Consider the following 26,235-nt stretch of genomic DNA (forward strand, 5'->3'; position numbering starts at 1 on the left):
CTGCGTTTTTTCCGAATCGGTCAGGTTTTCGCTCGGCCACGCCCCCCGATTTCCGGCGCAATTCAGGTACAATCGGCGCAAATCGGAAATATTCGGGTAACATGTCGGGAAAACGTGAATCGGGCCCTTAGTAAATGACCCCCATAGAGAGAATGCACTGGTTGTGTTGCTGTCATGACCAGGCTTCTATTCCCATTCACCAGCTTGTCATGTATACAATCATTGTATTGTCTCTATGTCACCCATGCCAGAGCTCGCTCCCATATAAAATAAGCCCTGTCACCTCCACGTGTATAGTCCTAGTTACAGCGGAGAGACTGATATTGGAAGCAGAGGACATTTATTTCACCAGTAAGTCATTTTAATATCGATTTTTTTTAATGTCATACTTTGTATCATGGCACCTAATATTATAGAAATAGAATCTTTTATCTGCTATATACACACATTATATGTACTGAGGCAATTTAGAAGATCTTTATTGTTGGTCTGTATTATTATCCTTGTTTATGGCTGCTCATGTACCTCTATAGTCACAGGAGTAAGCGGGTTATTTGACTTAGTATACAGTAGTAAACCCTACTAATGCCAAATTGTTTTGTAATTGTTAAGTGTTAAAGGAACACTCCAGACAAAGCTAATTTAAGGAATAGTGTTCCTTTAATTAATACCGTTTTTCATGTATGGCGCTATTTGGATACTATTTATTGGTATTATTTGACAACACTATATGGTTTTTACATTTCTACTGATTTAATACAATGTAGTGTATTATTTGCTCTAGTTTTTTTTTATTTCAGAATTTAACAGGAAAGTTACCAAAACAACAGCCAAAAGGATGAGAACAGGGAAATGGTTTGTGGTCACCACCTAAAGAACCACAACCTGCATTAATCAGTTCTACCTGTTGTCTGTTCTATTTGCACAACAGCAGGAGAAATTAATTAGCAATCAATGTTGATTGATAAATGGACAGGTTGACTGAAGTGTAATGGACTTGGAGTCACCTTCGGCCTATGGAGTGGGAGGGGTGGTCCGGGGGAGAAGCAGCGCCTCGGACCGCCCCCTCATGAATACACCGGACCGCTTTAAGAAACGGTTCAGCATTCCAATTGTACTGTGCGGCAGTGCCTGCTAACTTTATCTGAGTAAGCAGCTCCTAGTTCCTTTTTTATGGCTCCATTGCACCCCAAAAGAACAGGGCAGATTGCACATGCACCCTACTGCGCTATTCATCTCTGTGGTGCTGAAGAAGATAGAAGATAACTCCATCAGTACTATAGACAATGGCCCACATTTATTAAGGGTGATGGCAGCTTGGCATTTTGAATGGGTTTTTGGCCCATTTTTAAGCAGGCCGTCAAAAAACGCATGTGTTAAAAAACGCATGCGGTTTTTGAAAACGCATCAGTTTTTGAAAACGCATCAGTTTTTGACAGGTTTGACCAATTATCTTAATTGAAACTTGTCAAAACGCATGCGTTTTTTAACGAATGCGTTTTTGCACTGACTGCTTAAAAACGGGCCAAAAACGTGTTCAAAACGCCACGTGTGCCATCACCCTAGAGCTTTTCTGATGGACTTTGCACATTCTTTTCAGTGCAAACTGCTTGCTCATGTATTTATAAAGTGTCTGTGACACATATGTGTTGGGGCTGCACTATACCCGAGGCGACACAAAATTCTGCACTGAAATGGGTGTTCATGTGCACAGTCTGTGCGCCAGAATTATTTTGAAGTGTCCACCCGAGTTTTGTTGCATGTTCTATGTTAAAAGTGCACCATAAAAACGTTGCTGCATTCTGTCGGAGCAGTGCAGGGGGCACCAGATTCATGATCTGTGCACACTTCACAGGCAAGTTGCACCTAGTGCAGTTTGGACTGTTTTTGATAAATGTGGGCCAATGAATGGAGCTACAGGGAGTATATCCACCCTGTTGTCTGGGTACAACATCCCATGCAGTGGTATAAATATACACCAGAAAACAGCCCTACATTGATTTCAAAATGAAACATTGAAAAAAGTCAGATTTTAGAAGCCAGAATTTACCACTAAACAAACTTTTTCTCTATTTTTGGAGTTTTTATTCTACACTTTGATATATGCATAATACAGTGCTGGAAAACAGCTGTGCCTATGGAAAGAATACATTAGCATCTCTTTTGTTTGTTTTTTTACCATATTCCTCTCCTGGAGATATCAGGACTGTCACAACCACAGGACACTTGGCCTGATCTCCAGGTGCATTTGACAAGACACTAAAGATACAGGTTTCGGTCTTAGCAGCTGCTAGTGAAGCCTTTGTTGTAGTTATCGAATCTAATAAAACAACCTAAGCAATTACATGTGCAACATCCATCAACCGGGGCCTGACTGCAGTGTGGGGGCATTCAGGATTCCCTGGGACCTGGGTGGCTGGCTGGTAGTGCAGCCTAGCGCCACAGTTATGTCACAGGTGGCTTCATCTAGGACAGTGATGGCGAACCTTTTTGAGCCTCAGTGCCCAAACTTAAACCAAAAGCCACTTATTTATTGGAAAGTGCCAGAACAGCAATTTAAGCAGTAATGTAGTTCTCCTTGTTCATTGACAACTTTAAATCCTTCAGCCTCCCAAGGACACCAACGCAGTTGAAAAGATGAGGGCAAATTCACCTATCATTGTAGGAAGATTCTGCAGGCAGATTCTTTGAGTTCTGTCTGGTGAACTTCATGCTGGGGTGATGGCGTGGGTGCCCTTAGAGAGGGCTCCGAGTGCTGCCTCTGGCACCAGTGCCATAGGTTTGCCACCACTGATCTAGGAGAACAGGCCTTATCTACGCTATGTCAGGGCCAGGTGGGAAATGCAAGAAGGGGCCACAGTATAGTGAAGGGATCCCCTTGGGGCATTCCCGGTGTGTGTGGTGATGGATGCCCAGGCAGACGGTGAAGGGGAGGCACGTGATGTTTGCAACAATCAGGGATTACATGTGCAGACATAAATCTTAAACTAAAACCTCACAGCCTCTGCAATGGCACACAGTACAAAAAAGTGTCAGGAAACAGGCTGTAAACATTTCTCTCTGCAGCTTGGTTGGCTGCGGGTTTTGTAGTTTGGTAGCGTACCTCGGCCCTGGTCCAGTGGTTTGTGGCCGGCTAGTAAGAGCCAAGAAGGGCTCTGCTGTTTAGGCAGCAATCTGGATGGCAATCTCTGTGGTGTTAGCTCACAGAGCTACTAGCCTCTTTTGGGAGAGAGAGACTTGGTCCTCTCCCTAGGACAAAATAGTAAAACCCAGAAATCCAGCCAGGATTGCAACAATAATTAATATCAATATGACATATTAACCAGTGCACAGGCATAGGATCTTGTGGGTGTAATACCACTTGGTAATATTAGATGGCAGCAAAGGATAACAGATAAAGAGGATTTCCAGTGTTAGTAGGTAAAACTCCTAGGATTAGCAGAATAGAGAGAGCCGCACTTCATTACTAAGGCAGGGAGCCATCTTGAACTCATTTGTTAGTAATGTCCCATCCAGCGGGCCATTACTCATGGTGCCCCAGGGATTAGGGGGCCCCACAGCAATGATATAATAGAGCAATACATCAAAGCCCCCAGAGACATAATTTTCTAGGGAGATCTAGGAAGCCCCAAAGTGATATCATCAGGTCACCAATACACTTTAAAGCAATGGTAAAGAGCAATATATGGGGCCTCAAAGACATCATTATGCTTGTGCCCTATAAATAACAAATCTGCCCCTATCTTCAGCAATCTCATAGTGTTACATGGAGTGGCAGAGAGATTGCTGCTCCATTTATACAGGGTTGCAAGGGGCAAGAGGGGTGTCAGATAAGACAATTCTCAGCTATCCTCTAGATGAGCTGTAAACTGGGCACAACCTCTTTGGGTTACCTAGGTTGTGACTAGGAAAGGTTCTTATGTTTAATGACTAAAAATGACAGAAGCTTTGCTACTTTCAAGTCACTGGGTGGTTGTGTGTCTGATACAGGATCTCAGAATGGTTTTGGCTGAGGGTGATATTTTGCACTGTATGGGTGTTCAGTTGAAGAAGTAATAAAAAGCAATACGTTGAGCTTACCCTAGGTAAGTGTGGGGATTATGTAAAAGATCATAGATCTGCATATTTCTCCATGATGCCACATGTGGTATTTCCATGTCATTTCTTATCCTAGAACCATGAGTGCAGATGAAGACACCAAGTGGCTGGAGTGGGTAACCAAGCAGTTTGAGAGTATTGCTGGAGAAGACAAAGAAATTGACCTAGAAGAATTCAAGACAGCCCTGAAAGTCAAAGAGGTAGGTATTGACCTTTCCAGTTATTACGATTATTATTATAATTAATATCATTATTTAGAAAAGGTATAATACAGAGTAAAGGCTAAAATACCAGGGTCAATAGCTTTAGTTATTTCCAGGATTTTAACAGTTACCACAGTGAATAACTTGGCTACCACTTCTGTGTATTTCTATACTATGATGAAAGTACATATTACATAAAATAAAGGTCATACATCCTTTGGTAAAAGACAGTACACTTCGGCTCATCAAAAATGACAATGAGAATGTAGTGGCATCCACTGATTTCAAGTAGAAAAGGTGGCCTCTTATCAGAACATTGGAACAGGTAATAACTATGACACTCATTCAGAAATGCATATGTTTCAATATATTTTGACCACTTAACTGGAATCAATACATTAATAAACTCTGATTTCTCTGTTTCCTTTCAACCTGATTATAATAAAACTGGCTGCCAATCGCCACCACTAGAGGGATCTTAGTTCACCTTCATTCATACAGGTACCATTGATTGAAAGATGTTCATGTTCCTTTGAAATGAGTTCCCTGTAGAGCGAACTGTAAAAAAATGTAGGATTTTATTAGTGGGGGGGTCCCTCTTACACCTGACCCCATAGCAGTTGCATGACATGCTCTTATAGTAAGCCGACGCGCATATAAGTCAAGGCTCCTAATTTTATCACAAAAAAGTGGGAAAAACTTTTGACTCGAGTATAAGCCTAGGGTGGGAAACACATTGCTCACAGCCTTCCTGTATATAGCTACTCAGCCCCCGGCACATCAGTATATAGCCAGTCCCCTAGCCCCAGTATATAACCAGGCCACTGGCCCCAGTATATAGCCAGCCAGTCCCTCCCCCCCCCTCAGTATATAGCCAGCCACCTTCCAGTATATAGCCAGCCCTCTGTCCCCCAGTAGATAGCTAACTAGCCCCCTGCCCCCAGTAGATAGCTAGCCAACCACTGCCCCAGTATATAGCCAGCCTGCTCCAAGTATATAGCAAGACCTCTTACGCCTCAGCTCTCACTAGAGAGCACATCCTGTCACAGAGTGAAGAGAGGGACAGTGTCTGTGCACCACAGCACTGACACTCAGCTAATCCAAGGGCAAGAGCAGCAGCATCCACAACTGGACACAGCTCCATCTCAGCCTGCATCTACTACCAGGCTGGTGAACCATTCCTGAGGACCACTCTTCATGATCACTCCAGTAATACGGAATTTCCAGTAATCCGGAATCTGTACCAAGATCGTTTTGGCCGTTTGCCCAAGTTGCTCCAATAAAGAACCGTGAATTATTTTGCACAATGTTCCCTGGATAAGGCTGTACCACCAAGGGCTCCCCATCCATCACCCAGGGACAAATATTACAGACACTCTGGGGTTGCCCCTGGAAGAACCAGTACATCCGCCTCTCCCTCTATATTTCTTGCACACACCACCTGCTGGAGACCTGCCCAGCCATAGGACAGCCCTCCGGTCCCCATACCAAGCACCGTGACATCAGCACGCCTAGGCCACAACCGCCAGCCACTCAGGTATTCTGGTCCTGGCTTCCTTCAAGCCCCAAGAAAAAGCTAAGCCCCAGTGGGGGATGTTGCACCAGCCCCCAGTGTCAAGCCATCCAGCCTGCCCCCAGTGTATAGCCAGCACCAGTATGGCCAGCACATTAAAAAAAAGGCAATACTCACCTTTTCGTTGTGGCGCACAGGCTATGACGTCAGCCACTGCTGCCATAATATTGTGTGTGCTGGCAGCCACGCACACACTCTGATCTCAGCGGTGGCTGACGTCATAGCCTGTGCGCTGCAACGCCGCATGGACCTGCCACTGCTAGACGTAAGAAGTGCACCTGCGGGGGGCCTCAGAAAGGTGAGTATTAACTTTTTTTTTTTTAATCAAGTATTAGCTAATTTTGGGTTTTAAGCACATTTTATTGTGCTGAAAAACCCGGCTTATACTCGAGTATATACTGTATTTGGAAATGAGTAATGAAATATTTTAGTAGTATTTTAGAAGTATTTTAGTGAGGTTATACTTATAATCACTAGATGGCAGCATTGGCATTATATAGTCCTCAAAAGTAATCAAATGGATGAACTAGTTACTCGACCAAAAGACATCTGGAAGCAGAGGCGTATTCAAAAATTCACTGGCCTGCATGCAAAATCTGCAACAGTTCTTCCGATTCTGCTTCAGAAGCAGGAGGGTCACCAGGCCACCGAGATGCTAAAACTGTGCTGCAGCTTAATCCTCCAATCTATGACAAGTCCACAGTAAATCCAGCCTAAAATCTGTAAAATCAGTAAATCTGTATGCAATATACCACAGATTTCAGGCCCAATTAACTTGTTAAGTTAAATTTGAATGAAGTTTTGGTAAAACTTCAGCTGCGTTTGAAATGTGTTTTGAAATGCAATTGAAGCACAACGGTTCCTGCTTGCATGTGTTGCAGTAGAAACGGATATGCAATCTGGTCAGGCTTATCCCCGTTCTCCATTTGAAAACAAAATTCAAAAACATTGGGGCACATTTATTAATTACCTGTCAGGTAAGTCCAGGGTGTTTTTCTTTCGCACCTGTTCCGAATGATTTACAGCGCCTACAGTGTCAGCTCCACATACCTCAGTTTTAGGAACTTCTAGATGCCCGACACTTTTTCTGGTGTAATCTTTGGCACATAATCAGACCAACTTCTAAAACTCTTACAGTTTGTCATTTCTGATGCTCCATAATACAACATCACAGTGCAAAACACAGCTAAAATCGGACACCAGAAAACAGACATGGCACCACAAATTAATAAATGGACCCTGATGTGTGAACAATTCAATGTAGCGTGCAGCTACAAGGAGCTGCGTGCCCAAGATGTCAAGGTAGGAGGAGAAAAGAGGCTACTGGGGCGTGTAGTAGCCGCGACGTGTAACCTCATGTCTGACTACTCCACGCCCCAGAAGCCGCTTAAAAAAATTAACATATTAGGGTATTAAAGTTTAAAGAGATAGCGGGGATGTGAGGATTAGCTCTAAGAAGGGCTATCCTCATGTCCCATACATCCACCTACCATCCTTTCTACCTTTATAGGTAGAATCATGGTGGTAGGTTCCCTTTAACTGTGGATGGGCAACCATCTGATGTGCAATCTGATGCCGAACAGATGTGAAAAATCATGAATGCGATATTTATACAGACAACACGTTAACTAAAAAACAGATGGGCTTTTCCAGAAAGGACACAAGCACACCCATCTGAATGAGTCCCCAAAACGTATTCACTTATTCTCTGTTAAAAACGAATCCACTTTGTTCTGTTTTAGGTCCGCATGTTTTTGCCACCAGTAAATTTGTGACATCTAACCTCTAGTAATCTTTCCCAGTGTGTCCCCAGCTAAAGAAATAAATAACATTTTTTATTCACCCTCTTATCCATACACCCCTGGTTAGGCGAACACTTGGGTGGTGAATAGATGCTTATGTGACTCAGCCGCTCACACAGTCACCCACACAGACAACAGAGCACTGCTCCAAGGGAAGAAATTGAAATGGAACAGATGATTACTCAGATCATTTTATTAAAGGGATGTACAGGAGAGGACTGTAGGATTGTCACTACAAAAGACAGAAAAACCTTTGGTGTAACATCATTTATTAAACCACATGGTCTGTAAATATTGCCATGTGTTTTGACATAATTAGATAAGGTTAACACTCCATAGATTTTTTCAAAAAATCCCCAAACTGATACCACTTTGTATTGATCATCTGATTTGTACCCAGGAATTTGTGGCATTGTTATTCAATAGAATCAATCCTCTCTCCTAAAAGCCTATATTCATTTATCATGTTGTATATAAGTTTCTATGACAGTATGTAGTTACATGCCCGTAATGCTTATCTAATCCTATTCCTCCCTTAGTCTTTCTTTGCAGAGCGCTTTTTCGCTTTATTTGATTCAGACGGCAGTGGCTCCATCAGCCTGGATGAGTTACTAAAGGCTTTTAACCTCCTAATACATGGAAGTGATACCGACAAACTACGATTCCTATTCCAAGTTTATGACGTTGATGGTAATTGTATGGGGCTCCTGGGACTCCTGACTGGGTCAACAACTTATCACTATTATATAATGCTATATAACAGCCGCACATGGCCAGGGTTGGATTTATATAATGGACTTTAGAAACCGTTCCCTTATGGATGGATAAGCATCAGATATACTTTCTCTCTTAGACTGATGTGATACATGGTTTACAATTATAACAGTAGCTAATACAAGGCCGACAATAAGACATTTGTGTCCAGACTTCAAAAGTCTTATTCATCTAAATGGCCAAAAATACAGCATTCAGAGAAGACCAAGTGGAGTGGGAAGTTTCCTAGTGCCATTGGCCACTAGCATCAGACCACTGGCAATGAGATATTGATAGCATAATTTAGCTACTTACCACCAATGTGTATCATCATTCAACCAGCTGCTATGAATTATCTTACAATGACAAATTTTTAAGTTTTGTATTAAAGGAGGTCTATCACCTCAACCATTATAATTAGTGACCATTGGACCAAGTCCACGTTTGTGGACTTAAACCTGCAAAGTTCGGCAAGGATCCAAACTTTGCGGTTGGGGTCTGCTCAACACTAGTTATAATCTGCTGGCAGCATGGTGTAGTAAAATGTGATTTTCAATATACCATTATTATTATTATCTATTATAAATTTCCAAGGTATTAGCAGTTGTATGCCAATGAGGCAGTTGGTGCACTCGGTGTGTCCTTAGCACCCTGAGAGCTGCTGTTGCCCCGTGCTTCTGGCAAGACAAACATCTGTCTTATCTGATGGAGAGGGTGGTGGTCCAGACAGGAACTGCAGTATTTTTGGACTCAACGGTGATACATCAACTGCCCGACTAGAATACAGGGATGTTCCACCAATACCTAAAGCCTGAGGATAAACTACATGGACAGCCATATATACACGGATATGCTTGTCCACCTGAGCAGTCATACAGTCTAGTTGACAGAAGGGTGAGGGACCCTCTCTGTTAATAGAAGGCTAATGGATGGGAGAGAAAAATATATCAACCTCAAGTAGTTTCCCCCTGCCATGGGCGCTAATACAAGTTGCCTCCTATTTTGATGACTACCTTCTCATAGTGGTTGACCTGTGCTTTCAGGCAGTGGTTCCATTGATCCAGATGAGTTACGGACGGTGTTAAAGTCATGTCTGCTCGAAAACGCCATCTCACTGCCAGTGGAGAAGTTGGATGACCTGACACTTGTGCTTTTCCAGTCAGCAGACAAGGACAACAGCGGATCCATCACGTTTCAGGAACTAAAGGAGGAACTGGAACGTTTCCCAGAAGTCATGGAAAATCTTACAATCAGGTACCTGAATCTGCAATCACAATTCACACTCATGATTTTTCTTCTATACTAATATATTCCTGTGAAACTATAGGATACATTGAATGTTTCTACTCAGATAAACCATAGTATTTACTTCTGGGGAGAAATAGAGTATAGAATTACTGGACTGCAGATACAGCATTATTTTGCAGTATGCTGGAGCGATACTATATACTACAGGCAGTCCCCTACTTAAGGACACCCGACTTATAGACGACCCCTAGTTAAAGACGGACCCCTATGCTCACTGTGACCTCTGGTGAAGCTCTCTGGATACATTACTATAGTCCCAGACTGCAATGAACAGCTATGAGGTGCAATGAAGCTTTATTGATAATCCTTGGTCCCATTACAGCAAAAAATTTTGAAACTCCAATTGTCACGGGGCAAAAAAAATTATGGAACCTATCTTGTACGTAACCCGGGGACTGCCTGTACATGTATAACCATTCTTTCTTTCTATTATTGAAGTGCTGCCAACTGGTTGAAGCCCCCAACACTAAAAAAGAGGAATCGCACACCCCGCTACCTGACCCGAGCTTACTGGCATAACAACCGCAGCAAGGTTTTCTTCATGTGCTCCTACTGCTGTGTGAATATACTGCTCTTCACCTTGGCAGCCATCAATCATTCCAGTCTTGGAGGTTTAATCATGTTGGCTAAGGGATGTGGTCAGTGCCTAAATTTTAACTGCACGTTCATAGTGGTAGGTGGTCACCGCAGAGATTTGCAAATGTTGTTCCATGTTCCAAACTCCTGTAAATATCCAAAGACTTTACGTATAATTCTTTCTCCTAATCCGTCAGGTCTTGATGCTACGTCGCTGTCTTACATGGCTCCGTACAACCTTTGTTGTGAATTTCCTACCACTGGATCAGAACGTAATCCTCCATGAATTGGTTGGGTATGCAGTAGCCCTTCTTACTGTGGTCCACACTGCTGCCCATGTCATAAATTTCAGTAAGTGGAAGATAAGCTATTGGGAATTTTAGTCCTTTCTGCAATAACTCATATGTCTTCCTGTAGTAAACAAGTCCATAAACCCTGGTACATACACATTCTGGGAATATCTCCTCACACTGCGGCCCGGTATTGGCTGGATATATGGCAGTGCCTCCATCACAGGGATCCTGCTGCAGCTTCTCATCTTCCTCATGCTGGTGTGCTCCAGCACCTTTGTTAGGAAAGGAGGACACTTTGAAGTGAGTACTGTGGATAAAGAATGTATAACTATACAGGATTACTTGTTCGGGAACCTTGAAAGTATGATCTCAGAGGGTTATAATGAAGGCACCGTTTTGAGATAAGCTGTGGATAACCGTATTATTTCATGTTTTTTTGCCACTACTTACATAGTGCCATTTTATAGTATTATAGTTCATAAAGTTAGAAATAAAACACAGGGCCATGAATTGCAACCTACAATACTACAGTATTGAACCAGACGAAGACAAAAAGCCCATGACACAGAGATTGATTGACACATAGTGGTAAAAAAGTCCTTCCCAACTCCAAATATGCCATTCAGAGTAAATGCAGCGATCAATATCCTAATAACTAGTTCCCATAACAAGTTATATTGTTACTTTTAAGAAAGGCATTGACATCCTAATTGAATTTGTACAATGTATCAATCATCAGAACATCGTGTAGCAGTAGGTTCCATATTGTCACTGCTCTTGAAACAATAATTCCTTTATTTATATAGCGCACACAGATTATGCAACACTACACAGAGCCTGACAGATCAATCCCAATGGGGCTCACAATGTAAGCAACCTACCAGTATGTTTTGGAGTGTGGGAGGAAACTGGAGGACCCGAAGGAAACCCACGCAAACACGGAAGGAACATACAAACTCTTTGCAGATGTTGACACTGGGACTTGAACCCAGGTCCCCAGCGCTGCAAGACTATAGTGCTGCCCATCTAAGCCACCATGCTGTTTTTTGACCAGGTCCTGACCTTTTGGTGTGGGATCACCTGGATTTCCCTCAAGTGTCTGGCTTGATGCACGGCCTAGTGCTAGTTGTATCACAAGTAGCTTGGTCCAGGTGAACAGGCCTCTTCCATGCTGGGCAGGGCCAGCGAATGGATGTAAGAAGAGATGGAGGCCACAAAGTAATGAAGGTTTCCCCTTGGGCACTCCCAGTGAAACATGTAGTAAAAGGATCCTCAGGCAGATGATGAAGGGGAGGCCTGTGATGTTAGCGGCAACCAGGGATCGCATGTGGAGACAGAGGTTATAAACAAAAATTTCAAAGTCTCTTTATTCACAGACTCCAAGACAGCAATGGGTAACAGATTGAGGTAGAAAGACCTTTCTGCAGGGTTCCACAAGGTAACTGATGGTTGGATGACAGTCTGGATGCATATCACAGCCTTGGTCCTGTAGCTGAGTCTGGAGGATAAGGTTAGCTGCTTGGGCAGAACGGAGCAAGGTCTGTCTGTGGAGAGGCAAAGCTGCAGGCCTGGGAGAGGGTAAGACCTCGCAGGGGAGACAGCAGCTGCAGGCTACTAGTCTCTGCAGTTCTAGTGATGTGTACTGATTTGCATGAACCTCAGGACTCTCTAGAAAACCAGCCCGAGGGAGTATTTATAAACATAAACTCTGGGGAAATTCCAGGTATCCAACCAATGGCTGGCCTCAAGGCAGAGAATACATAGAAATACCCAGTAGATGACTTAATGAACCTTAGATGATGTACACCTCATACTCTATATGTTTACCATATAGAGAGCTAATGGGAGCAGGTTTATTTCGTAAAGCCCAACCACCAGGCAATTACACTCTTACAGTAAAGAATCATGTCTATGACAATGGTGACACTATATACTGTGAAAGGATGTTCCCATGCTGATACCTAAACACATTGCAACTGTTACATAAACTAAGAAAGTAGTTTAACATGAACAGGGCACAGGATACATAATAATAATTTTTTATTTTATATAGCGCCTACAGATTACGCAGCGCTGCACAGAGCTTGCCAAACTGGTCCCTGTCCCCATGGGGCTCACAATCTAATCATCCTACCAGTATGTTTTGGAGTGTGGGAGGAAAATGGAGGACCCGGAGGAAATCCACACAAACATGAAGAGAACATATATATATGTCAAGAATATACATTTGGGCATTAACACAAGGATTCTCTGTTTCAGATATTTTACTGGACGCATTTGTCTTACATCTGGATCTGGATTCTGCTGTTCCTCCACACTCCCAAATTTTGGAAATGGTTTCTCGTCCCAGGATTTCTGTTTGTAATAGAAAAAGTATTTGGGATGGCAGCATCACGTATGGGTGGCCTGTACATCACAGAAGTCAACTTGTTACCCTCAAAGGTGCTTTGTTTCTTTTTTACCTTACACAATGTTGCTTCTCATTCAGACATTATTCATGTTTCTTGTACTTGCAGGTGACACATCTTGTTGTAAAGAGACCATCATCCTTTCAGTACAAGCCTGGTGACTATGTATACCTGAATATACCAGTTATTGCCAAATATGAATGGCACCCCTTCACCATTAGCAGTGCTCCTGAGCAGGAAGGTGAGATAGACAATAATATTTGTCAGATGTCAATACAGCACATTATAATTAGCTTAAAGGGATTATCCAGAGGAATTGAAAACTCAGCAATGTAGTTACCTTTAATTAGTTTACTAATCACTAAAGATCTCCCAGGACCTCTAATGATGTCCCCAGGACATGACAGGTTTGCATACATTGATGTTTATTGATGGAGAAACTCTGGGTCATGTGGTCTTCCACATCCTTAGATTCAGTATGGTGTAAGAGCATGTGATTACAGGCTGAAGTGGCTAAATCTTCTTATTGAAGCAGCATTCATCCAGGCCCTGTCACATGATCTGGTAACGCACTGGCTACTGAGAGGGGAGGGTGTAAAAGACCATGTGACCTGTAGGTAGCGCATCATTATACACAGTAGTGGATTATAATATAGGCGGTTCAGGCAATAGCCCAGGGCCCAAATCTCCTAGGCTGCCCATGGCCACCAAAACAAGCCACCAAATTTTATACTCAGTAGGACCTTCACCCATGAAATCCTTGTACATCTGTTCCTCCCCAATACACATACACAAGAGGGATTTCAGGACCTTTAAAAGTCCTCCAAAGGTCCTAAAACTGCAGATTAAAAGCCGGCAAAAGGGACACATCCTCCATTCTCCAAGAAGCTGATTCTAGTACCATATGTAGGAAGTTATATCCAGACTTGTAGGGGCTATAATATCAATACAGCCCAGGGCCCATCTTATCCACCCCTGACTACACATCAGGGAATGCAATCCTTCAGGATCTTGTGGACTTTACCAGTTATCTACAAGTGGGACCATGTACAGGCTCTACACTCTTTTCAGTAGTCTTGTTTGAGCTCTGCACATCCCAATTTTTGTTTCTCTTTATAGAGCCATGTAAGGGTTTTGTGGGGCAAATTGTACTCCCTGCTGCCACTATTTAATATTCTGTGAAATCTACTAGAAAGTTGGGGGGAAAAAAAATCCAAATTTATTAACAAAAAAAACAGTGATTAGGTGAAATACCTGATCCTGAACACAGATTCACTTTAAGCACACATGCCAATTTTTGCCCTGCAGATACCCTATGGCTACATATCCGTTCACTGGGACAATGGACAAACAGATTGTATGAACATTTCTGTAACCCTGAAAATGAGGAGCGACCTAATACTAAAAGAAGGATCCAAAATATGAAGAAGAAAAAACATCAAAGTCAGGTCTGATCGAGGACATAAGAATAATATTACTTTATGGCTCGCATCTTTTTGTATGTCACAAGCCATTTCCATACATATTCATTATTATATGTTCCTCTGACCAAGTTCTAGTATTGTAATGATTGTGTGGGTTTCTGGGTCCTACAGATAGATCACATCTCTAATGTCAGATGAGGTTTTCTTCTGCTGGGGTCTGATATTTTATCATCGCATCAGCACATTGGGGCACATTTACTTACTGGTCCGGAGGAGTTCACCGAAAGTGCATTGTCCGACGATAATGCACTCACTATGATCGTGCACCCGATATCCTGTATGTGTCGGGTGCAACAGAGTTCACCTTCTTCCTCCTGGTGCATTTTTGACACAATTTGAAAATCAAATCCCGCGCTCAGTCCGAATCAGTCAGATCGGTTGACAGCATGCCCCCCGATTTCTGCCGCATGAAAACCAGCGCAGCTGCACCACAATCTGATCGTGTGCAACACAATCCCCTGTTAAATACCTGTCGCAGCCCCGCAAAACCCGAAAACATTGGGAAGTCCGACGAAAGTGCGTCCACGGACCCTTAGTATATAAGCCCCTTTATGAAGTACAGACAGTCCGCGGGTTACATACAAGATAGGTTCTTTAGGTTTGTTCTTAAGTTGAATTTGTATTCAAGTCGGAACTGTATATTTTATAATTGTAACCACAGGCAAAAATTGTTTTGGTCTGTATGACTATTGGATTTTAAAACTTTTGGGTTGTCATAAGAACCAGAATTAATAATAAATCTTAATTACAGACACCTGTGATAACTGTTATAGCTGATTATTATAGCCTAAGGTTAAAGTACAGTAAATGACCAACATCCAGAGGGCCATTTGTAACTAGGGGTCGTCTGTAAGTTGGTGTTCTTAAGTAGGGGACCGCCTGTACTCTCTGATGAGTCAGTCCATCCCTGGTCATCTCTAATGCATGGACAACACAGCCATGTCTGTCATACAGGATGTGTGTGGTATTGCAGCTAAGCTTTACTTTTATAATGTGTGGACAATATTAGTTCTTTAAAATTTCCCTTTGATACATTTAGGAACATCTCTTCAGTGGAACAGTTGCCAATAACATAGATGATCAGATTGAGCTGACGTCATACAAACCACGTAGAAGCCAGCCGGGAGATGAAATCAGCATCAGCTTGGAGAAACGAGGAAGTATCCAGGGTCGAATTGTACGAATATAACCAATACAATAGTTATATATAACAATAGTTTGCACTGCTAGTAGGTGCAAAAAGTAGGGGGCCTAGTGCTAAACTAGTAAATAAAAGAGGTTATAAACCATCACATCCATATGTGATACAGCATGATTTTGCTTTTATTTTCATTGCAAATACTATAAGTTAAAAAAATTTTCTTGTCTGACAAATGGGTGTGGCTTAACTGAAAAAGAGGAGAGCTTTACTTACAAATTGGTGGGGGGATAGCATAGAGTGCAACTATGTTGACAAGGAAATACTGAGTCTTTAAAAAGTATGCAGGATTAGAAATCTGCCAAATGGTGTATAAAAAATAATCAAATGTTTCTTTAGTTATAATGATGTTATTACTAAGCTATTACAGTGATCTTTCTTATTCATTTTCAGGGTGATGAAAATCATCAGATATGTAATATTAAGGTAAGTATCAAAACCTCAGAAATAACTGCTTAAAAATACTTACTGGGGTGAATTGCTAGGTTATATCTGTGGATCCTCTAAGCTGCCTCTGTGTGTATAACATTCTGAACATTCTATTATCCCTAAAATGATTGTTCTGTTATGTGTTATTATATTTTGATATGACATTTTAGGATGCGGTGATACCTAACATGATTTTACTGTTTATTTATATCAGTTCTATGGAAAGGGGGGGGATTTTATTTTTTATTTATTTTTTAACCATTTTTCAGACCCCCTAGCGTACTTTAAGCCTAGGTTGTTTGATCTTACCACATACCGTACTACAGTATGGCAGTACTGTATATGGGGGTTTTACTGATCATGCAATACGAATGATCAGATGCTATACAGCCAAGATGGTGGCACCACACTGCCAACGTCCGCGATCACAGGGTTAACACCTGTGATTAGTGATAGCGCTAATCGTGGGTGTTGCTGGTGGGTGTTTTCTGTAATTTGCAGCAAACGCTCATCATGTGCCTGTGAGCCCTCTCCAAACACTCGCAATGGGTGAATAAGCACTGCAATATCAGGATTATTAGCAGTACCTGAGATGAGTAGAGTATGAAAGCAGGTCCTACACTTGCCGTATTATTGCTTCTTTTGCTTGTTAGTCCTAAAAGTGTTCAATTGATTGATAACTTAGGCCAGCTGCACACGTGGCGTTTTGAACCAGTTTTTGGTCCTTGTGTTTTTTAAAACACATCCGTTTTTTCAGTTTTGGTCCGTTTTCCCCAATTATGATAATTACGGTAATTGGGAAAAACGGACAAAAACAGAAAAAATGGATGTGTTTTTAAAAAAACACATGCGTTTTCAAAAACAAAAGCGTTTTTTAACGGACTGCTTAAAAACGGCCCAAAAACGGGTTCAAAACGCCACGCGTTGAAAGTACAGATGAAATTAAAGGGAACCTGTCACCAGGGACCTCATTCTCAATAAAGAGACTAAAAACAGCTGTACTGGAGCTGTACAGGAGCACAAAGGTGGGGGCTGAGGAGTCTGCAGCACAAACAAGTCACATGTTTTTTTTTTAAATGCATCCAAGCCAAAGCCCAACCACTGGGACTACACAGAGAATTCTGTCAGGAAGAAAGGTAAGTTATAACACAAAATTATAGTGTAATGCAAATGCTTAGAGAAAGCAGGAAGACATATTTGCACTGTAAGCATATTATCTGTAAGCAGTCCCCACAAAATCTGCATTAAAAAATGTATATGAACACGACACCAAATAGACAAATCCGTATGAAATACACACAAAAAATGAACAAAAAAAAGGGTTTATTGGATGCAGATTTTCTTGCAGAATTTTTGCATGACAATTCTAAATGTGTGCAGACAGCCTATTGCTACATAACACCACATAGGACAGTGGTGGCGAACCTTTAGGCACGGGCGCCAGAGGTGGCACTCTAAGCACTCTCTGTGGGCACCTGGGCCATCACCCCAGCACAGAGTCTTCAGACAGGACTCAAAATGTCCTCCTGCAGTCCCTGGCCACCCTGGATGTGCTGTAATCAGTGCTATAAGCTACACGTCCTTTCTGCCTTGGAATACAGGAGGAGCAGGGAGGTGCAGACAAGGCTGTGTTATTATTGTAGCTCCTGCTCTGGGCCCCACAGCTCTTCCTTTTCATGGGACCCTGGAGGTAAGCTACAATTTCTACAATTTCTGTGACAAAGCTGTGACAAAACAGGTAGCAACACGTTAATGCTTAAATTTCCATGTTGTATTTTAATAAGCGGGTTTGGTTGTAGTTTGGGCACTCGGTCTCTAAAAGGTTCGCCACCACTGATCTAAACCATAGAGGTTGTATGTTGTTAGACCAGTTGTAGATCCCCTATTCCATAGGATAATGGTTAAGTTACTTATGACTGGAGCTGAGGGAATGAAAGTGGGAATGGAGCGACATTACTCTTGGGAAAGCGGCGCTCCATTTACTTCTATGGAAATACTGGACAGTGATCTTGGACAGCCCCATAGATGAAATACTTTAGTAGGACTGCCACAAGTCAGCATGCACTTTAGATAGATTTATATAGCTGTTGACAGACCCAGCAAATTATCTCTATAATGAGAAAAGAATCAAACATCTGGACACTTCTTATCTTTCACTATCATCGTTCACATTCAATGGTTGGCCAATTCCGCTATAATTGAAGGCTACAGGCAATACGCTGTCTAGTTGTGTTCAGTACTTGTGCATTGGTCATGCATGTGTATGTGTCATATTTTATAGCATGTTGTTCATGTTTCCTATGTTGGCAGTGCTATATTGATGGCCCATTTGGAACTCCGAGCCGGAGGATCTTCACGTCAGAACATGCCGTACTGATTGGGGCAGGGATAGGCATAACTCCATTTGCTTCCATTCTACAAAGCATCATGTACAGGTTTCTATATTACTGTATATAGTGTCCAAGGACTTGGGGTAAAGAGATGTTTAAGTGTTACTATAAAAAAGTCAAAAATGTCTGTCCCGTCATCCAATCTTCAGGCACTTTGCTGTAAATCAAAATAGTAACATAAATTTACATTATGGTAGACTCAGGGCTTGCCCCAGGCTTCTGTAGACCCCTGGGCGAAAGAGCCTCAGTGGGCCCCTTTGCAATGAACTCATATAGAGGCAGTAAAATTTCAGAAACTAAAACTTAATCTTCTGTTCCCTAAAATATTCCCTAGTTTATCATCCCAACAGCACCCTCATGGTTATTTTATATAAAGCCCCCCTACCCCTATGGACTCATTACACACAGCACCCCTGATCCACTGTGGATTCCTTATGTACAGCCTTATGTGGGCCCTCCCAGCAGCCCTGGGCCCCGACACTTGCCCAGCTATGCCCAGTGCTGGCGCCAGCCCTGGGTAGACTAAAGCACCTAGAATAAGAATTTCCCTTTTATATGGTAAAAATCACTTAACTCCAAAAAAAAAGTCTAATATAAACTAACTGAAAAAAGTAATATGTTGCCTGAAAACATAAAGACTGAGAGGCAAAATTCAATTCAGATGCTGGTATGTTGGGTTTTATAGCACCTGTAACCATGTGTCTGGTGTAGTTTTAAAGACGTTTTAAATAGGCTTTAGTGACACTGCCAGTTAAAGTTATTTATTCACCACACTTCTGATGGTTTACTTCATACTAGACAAAACCTCTATTCTGCAATGAAACAGATTTGAAAGTAATACAAACTTTCTAAGATTTCCTAAGGATCTTTGAAGATTCTTTTTTCAAGGGTTGGGTTTGGCAGTTCTGCAGGATAATAGTCCTTTGTAACTGTTTGTCCTATTTCCAATGAATAGACCCTCGACAAGAAGCAGAGTTTGTCTTTACATGGTGTATTATAATAATGTAACGCCATTAGTGCTCAAAGAGCTTAGAAAAGCTGTTCCATACAATGGTCCCTTGTGTAGCGGCCTGCAGGGAGGAGACGCATATCTCAGTCCTGGATGCCAAAATACTTTTTCTTGCTGAAAGCTTTGAGCATCATATGCTTGTATTTATAAAAACAGATTACATATGAAACACATGTCAGGATAGTTTTACATGAGATGTCAGATTAGCAAATAATATTTTTTCATGACCTTCAAACATAAAAATGTATAATGGCTGCAGCCCCACTCATACATACACCGCCACCCACACATATAGTCACACTAAATAATAGGCAGCTACGCACACATATACACAAGCCACGCACATTCGTGCTCACAAGCTCTCTAAAAAGAATCAGCTCTTCTGGATCACTAATGGCTCCCTATTTAACTCCATTGAGAAATATTTTTAAGTCTTAACTTCCATAGGGTTAAAAGGGGGCATGGCAACCCCCATTAGGGGCAGAATTAAGTGAGCCATTGGCTCACTGCAGGGACCCGACTCCCAATATTCTCACAAAAGAGCGAACAACTCATCACTAACACATACTGATACACAACACACAAATATACACAGCCACACACATATGTTGTCACACTACATGATACACATCCACACACACAGGGTGGGCTCCAGGTTTTGGTAGGCCCCTGGGCGACAGAGCCTCTGTAGGCCCATTTGCAGTGAACTAACGTGGCAAAAATTCAGAAACTAAAACATTCAGAAACTGTTCCCTAAAATATTCCCTAGTTTACCATCCCAAAGAGGTCCCTCATGGTTATTTTATATACAGCCCCCTCACACCCTATGGATTCATTAGATAAAGCCCCCCTCGCACCCTATGGATTCCATTTGTACAGCTTTATGTGGTCCCCCCAGCAGCTCTGGGCACCGGCACTTGCCCCGTTATACCCAGCCCTGGCTCCGGCCCTGCACGCACATATAGTCAACGCTATTTTATACGCAGCCACAAACACATATGGTCACACTGCATTATATGCAGCCACACACATATGCACAGCCACACACATATAGGCACACTACATTATAAACAGCCACACACAAATATAAACATCCACACACATATGTACACAGCCACACACATATATTCACAGCCACACACATAAAGTCACACAACATTATACTAAGCTACACATAAATATACACAGCCCCACACACATATACACAACAACCACACACACTGATACACAGCGACATATATACACATACAAAGCCATACATAAAAACAGTCATAAACACATATACCCAGCCATACAGACACATAGTTGATTATATTTTTATTATATTTCTAATCTGGCAGATACCGAATGAGGAAACAGAATTGCCCCAACTGCAAGTACTCCTGGTGTGAGACAGTAAAAGACAATGAGATGAAGCTCAAAAAGGTGGGTTGGTATGACATATGTGTAAACTGATGTGTGAACTGAGATAAATTCATGCCATAAATGAAACAATCCATATGTGTCCTATATAACTATATAGCAAATACATATTGTTATACAATTGTAACATAGACAATCAAAAATAGAAAGAAAATGCAACAAAAATATAATATATTTATGCACAACAAAATTTGCCGGAAAAATCTTCACTGCGTGTAAGTAAATATCACATCATGTTTTGTAGGTGGATTTCATCTGGATTAACAGAGACCAGAAATTCTTTGAATGGTTTGTCAGCCTGCTAACCAAGCTGGAACTGGACCAGGCTGATGAGGAACCGGAGGGTAAGCAGTTCTCTCCAGGACTGGAAACAGTGGAGAAATGATAAGAGACGTTACTCAGATTATGATATAATACATAGCTCTGTTTTCTGATTCTTAATCGTAAAGTGTGAACTGTGCAACCTTCTGAACAGTCTGGCCCATAAGCCCCTTACCTATAGTTTTATTTATTTTTTCACCTACCATAATTTAAACGCTTGAACGAAATATTATTATTCTATTTATTTTTCATTACTCTACTAAAAGTTTGTCACAAAGGCCACTACTAGGAAAAGGTTAAAGAGGACCAGTTACCCTTAAAAAACACACTAGGAGCCGATTACTAAAGTAAGCAGCTCTTAGCGCTACCCCATTTTTAGCAGTGTTAAACTGCTACCGTTATCAGAACCCTATAAACTCGATAAACTAGCAAACACTGCAGCGCCGTACCCTCGGAACGCTGAACCAATCTTACAGCGGTTTGGCATATTCATGAGGGGGCAATAGGCATGAAGCCTGTCAGTCACCGCCGGCCAATGGTGTTGTAAGTGCATTTCGGGGCTGAAGCAGCGCCTCGGACCACCCCCTCATGAATATGTCGGATCCCTGTGAGCTTGGTCTCTAGTAAGCAGCTCCTAGTGTGTTTTCTTAGGGTGACAGGTCCTCTTTAACTGCAAAGATTTTTAGTGATCCTGGATGAAGGTAAATACTCACAACAGAAGTCTGTACTTTACAGAAGGGGTGTTTTTACTGATGGTATACATTAATTTGTGCAGAATATTCACTGCAGATACATATTGATGTGTGCATTTTACTAACAACAGGTCCATTATTATGCATGTAGAAAAGAAAAAATCCATTAAAATGTCCATAAAGATGCACGAAAAAGATAATGTGTACACAAACAAATAAAAGGTTACGCGTTTCGGACCATGCTGTAGCGGTCCTTACTCATACCTATGGTCCATTATTATGTTTGCGGTATAGTAACTTCAGGTACATAGCTGAATGTGCAGCATATTGACTGCTGGTATATATTTATATGTATAGAATATTCACTGCAGGTACATTATAATGTGTGCGGTATACTTACTTAACTGTGGTATTTCAAATGATGGTATGGTAGGGTACATTAATCATAGCCACACACAGTCCTACCACATTAGACGCCTTTTATCACTAATCACAACTAACGCCAGGGATTGGTCGAAGGGTGACAGGCCCCCTGACGGACCTCAGCTAAACAAGTGACAAAACTGCAGCACTTGTTCATAGGAGACTTGTTTCAGGTTTATCTTCTATGATAATGGTATAGAGAAGCTTACACTGCATGTAGTGGAGTAAGTGGCACATAGGTTTTGGTGCCAGAATACAGACATGGCACAATATATTGCACCATTATACTAGAAGAAACCCATTACCATACACATGTAAATGTTCTCCAATGGTTGCTTTTTCTTCCCAGATCTTTTCTCAGCCCCATACTGATCAAGTGTAAACAAGCAGGTCTAAGACAAAAGAAGCATGGAAATCTTTCTACAAATAGCATGTCCTGCCATTGTATATGTGCCAGTCAGTTACACAGCAACCAGCTTCACAGAAAACACTGCGAGCACAGAACACTATGTACAGTGTAGCCCTGACATCTCTACAATGCAAATCAATGAAGCTGCTTCTATAGCTCAAAGTATTGCTGACATGTATGAAATGTCACACATTATAATACAATATACACATTATCATACACGCAGGAATAGGCTTCTTGTGATTATATGGAAGTGCAGGACGGTCTCGCTGGAGGTGGCTTGGGACTTCTGCCAGGTTGCTGTAATGTCACAGACAATAGCCGGAGCTTAATCTCAAATTGTATCTGAAAAGCGTATTCCTATTTTATTTTACAGGCAGATTTTTAGAAATGCATATGTACATGACATCAGCTCTTGGCAAGAATGATATGAAAGCCATTGGGCTACAGATGGCACTGGACCTTCTTGCCAAAAAAGAACAAAGAGACTCTATCACAGGGCTAAAGACCCGAACACAGCCAGGGCGACCAGACTGGAATAAGGTAATGTGAAAGGGGTTGTCTGGTCACACAGGATAGGTCATTTGTATGGTATGTGAATAGTGGGGGCTCAAGGCTGCAGCCATGAGCCAGTCACTGATCCTATACAGACAGTCCCCGGGTTACGTACAAGATAGGTTCTGTAGGTTTGTTCTTAAGTTGAATTTGTATGTAAGTCGGAACTGTATACTTTATAATTGTAACCCCCAAATTTTTTTTGGCCTCTATGACTATTGGATTCAAAAATTTTGAATTGTCATAATACCAGAATTAACAATAAATCTTAATTACAGACACCTTTGATAACAGTTATAGCTGATTATTGAAGCATGGGACTAAAGTACAGTAAATTACCAACATCCAGAGGTCCGTTTGTAACTAGGGATCGTCTGTAAGTCAGGTGTTCTTAAGTAAGGGACTTCCTGGATGGATACAATGTATAGTGGCAGTGCCATGGAACTGCAAGAAAACAGGAGCTTTAGTTTCCTTTTTGTATAACTTTTGTTTGCCTTTCTTCTAATTCCTTTAGGTTTTTCAGAAAATAGAACAAGAGAATAAAGGGAAAGTGCAAGTTTTCTTCTGTGGATCTCCAGCTTTGGCTAAAGTGATCAAGGCACAATGTGAACAGTTCAACTTCAAGTTTTTCAAAGAGAATTTTTAGAACTTGCTTTGCTTTGCATATATTATTTACCCAACAATTATGGGTCAAAAGTAACAGAGAACATCCAAAAAGGGATACATGAAATATTGAAGAAAAAAGCGGATGCCCATGAATAAATAAATTTAACAATTTTATTAATTTACATAGATGCACAAACGAAGAATATAAAAACAATTAAAAAGCACCTAAAGTGCTGTACAAAATACCCTTGTCCCCAGCGCACAGTAGTCCATGATACAAAAAAGGTAAATACAGGCTGTATTGTATATTAGTAAGGCATGATAAGCTTAGTAGATAGTATACAATTGTTATATTACTGTATGATCCAGTATGGTTATTGTTTCCCTTGTTAAACGTGAAAGGAAATCTGCCATTAAAATCAGACACAATGAACCAGGGACACCTACTCATTGATTCAGGCACTGTGACTGTGTTAATGATCTTATATTAATCCATGGCCTTCCTCCTTCTAAAATCAAATATGCTAATAAGGCTGAAGGGCTCTGAGGGGAGTTTTCTAAACCTCTATGTGCTCCACCTTCACAGTCTGTTACACTGTGCAGGAGTACATCTCCCCCTCCCCTGTTCCCTTGGCACCCCCCCCCCCCCCATCTGCCTGCTGTTAATATGCTAATACGATGGAAGGGCTGGTTACCAGAGCCCTTCCATACTGAAGATTTACAGGCTGTTACACTGTGCACTTTCAATGTGTAAGCAAACATATGAGGGGGTGCCAATGTAGCAGGGAGAGGGTGAAATGTGCTCCTGCACAGTGTAACAGACTGTGAGGGTGGAGCACATAGAGGTTTAGAAAATGCCCCCCAGAGCCATTCTGTCTCAATAGCATAATTTCAGAAGTTGATTTTAAAAGGAAGGAGGCCACGGATAACAAATATAAGAAGATTTCCATAGTCGCGGTGCCTGGATCTATGGTTTATGATGCTTTATTTTGATAGCAGATTTCTGTAGTGTGTCTAAGTAGTACATGGGCTTCAGTGACTTTTTGGTATTTAAACATGTCCATTGAAGAACCGGTGTTAAAAAGGTATCTACCATAAATATCCCATCAATACAAGTTCCATCTCCTGAACCTACAACTGTCTTCCCCATTTGAAGCAAATGTGTCAAGTTATCTCCTTTATCATCTATGAGACTAATGAAGATTGCTGAGCCAAGTATCAAGTATTTGTGGAACTCCTTTACAAGTGAATGGAAAGTTATTTGAAACAATCTTAATCAATGGCTTCTGGCAATGTTATTTTACAGGGCCTAAAACTTAGCAAAAACTTATTTTTGATACTAAATCTCCCCAAGAAAACTGAGAACCTACTAATATTAAAAGGAACCTGTCATCAGGAAGAACATTGTTACCTGGAGAGAGGTTCCTGTAGCCTATGGCATGTTTATTTTAAAAAATGCCTTTGTCAGCAATAAATCCAGTGCTTTTTAATTGATTAATTTACATTACCTGGGAGCGAGGGATAGTTCACTCTGCAGGAGTTGTCTTCTCCTCAATCCCTCTTCTTCACTCGTGGCCCTTCCTCAGCCTCTCCCTTTGCTACCTGAGTGGGGAGGAGGGATTGAGGAGAAGATGATTCCTGTCATTTGAACTTCCCCGGGACTCACCACACTCCGCTTACATGGAGCCAGGTTATGTAAAATAATCCAATCCTTTGCTATTACTATTTAGACATTTTTATCCTTGTGAGCCGGATTTAGAATTAGGATCATTTCTAGAGTCATGGTCAATAGATTAAAGTTATTATGCCGTATAATTCTGCAGCAGAAGATGCTAATCCAGCATGGTGAATTAAATTATTGATGGGAATGATTCAGATGCCAGCCCATGGCTACGTGCCTATGTAGCTGTTTAGATTTCTGCCTCCACACTATGTACACTACCTGTATACTAAATATTATTGGCCAACGTCTCCATAACCTAGAAATCTCTCTAGCTGCACGTCTCTTTTTTCAATGATATCTGAATTATTCCTGTTAGTAGTGTGCTGTCCTTCTATTCCCTATGCCCATAGCTGCTGCTTATCGCGTGCTCCTTGGCAGACAAGCCAATATCCACTCTCAGGAAAGAGTAAGGAAAACCTGAGCACCCCGCCAAGAGCTGATGTCTGCTGCTCTTGTCCTCCCAGTGGTCCCCTTGAATGTCTTCATTTAGACAAAAGAATACAAGTTACTGCTAACAATCCTATTTACAAGCATGGCTCCTTATTCCAGTTGTTGCTTAT

The 26,235-nt window shown here is 41.6% G+C and overlaps 1 protein-coding gene across 1 annotated transcript; it reads left to right on the forward strand.

Moving 5' to 3' along the window:
- Positions 1-24,445, forward strand: NOX5 (NADPH oxidase 5). The gene is made up of 17 exons (XM_072148732.1): positions 1-351; positions 4,175-4,298; positions 8,216-8,366; positions 9,473-9,683; positions 10,176-10,410; positions 10,511-10,664; positions 10,731-10,906; positions 12,866-13,048; positions 13,123-13,255; positions 14,323-14,462; positions 15,538-15,675; positions 16,090-16,122; positions 18,436-18,560; positions 20,865-20,949; positions 21,191-21,290; positions 23,168-23,334; positions 23,861-24,445. The coding sequence occupies exons 2-17, from the start codon at positions 4,179-4,181 to the stop codon at positions 23,990-23,992; spliced, it is 2,283 nt and encodes a 760-aa protein (XP_072004833.1). The 5' UTR covers positions 1-351; positions 4,175-4,178; the 3' UTR covers positions 23,993-24,445.
- Positions 24,446-26,235: the final 1,790 nt, after the last annotated feature.

The sequence above is a fragment of the Engystomops pustulosus genome, chromosome 4 (genome assembly GCF_040894005.1).
Source record: "Engystomops pustulosus chromosome 4, aEngPut4.maternal, whole genome shotgun sequence".
Classification (NCBI taxonomy): domain Eukaryota; kingdom Metazoa; phylum Chordata; class Amphibia; order Anura; family Leptodactylidae; genus Engystomops; species Engystomops pustulosus.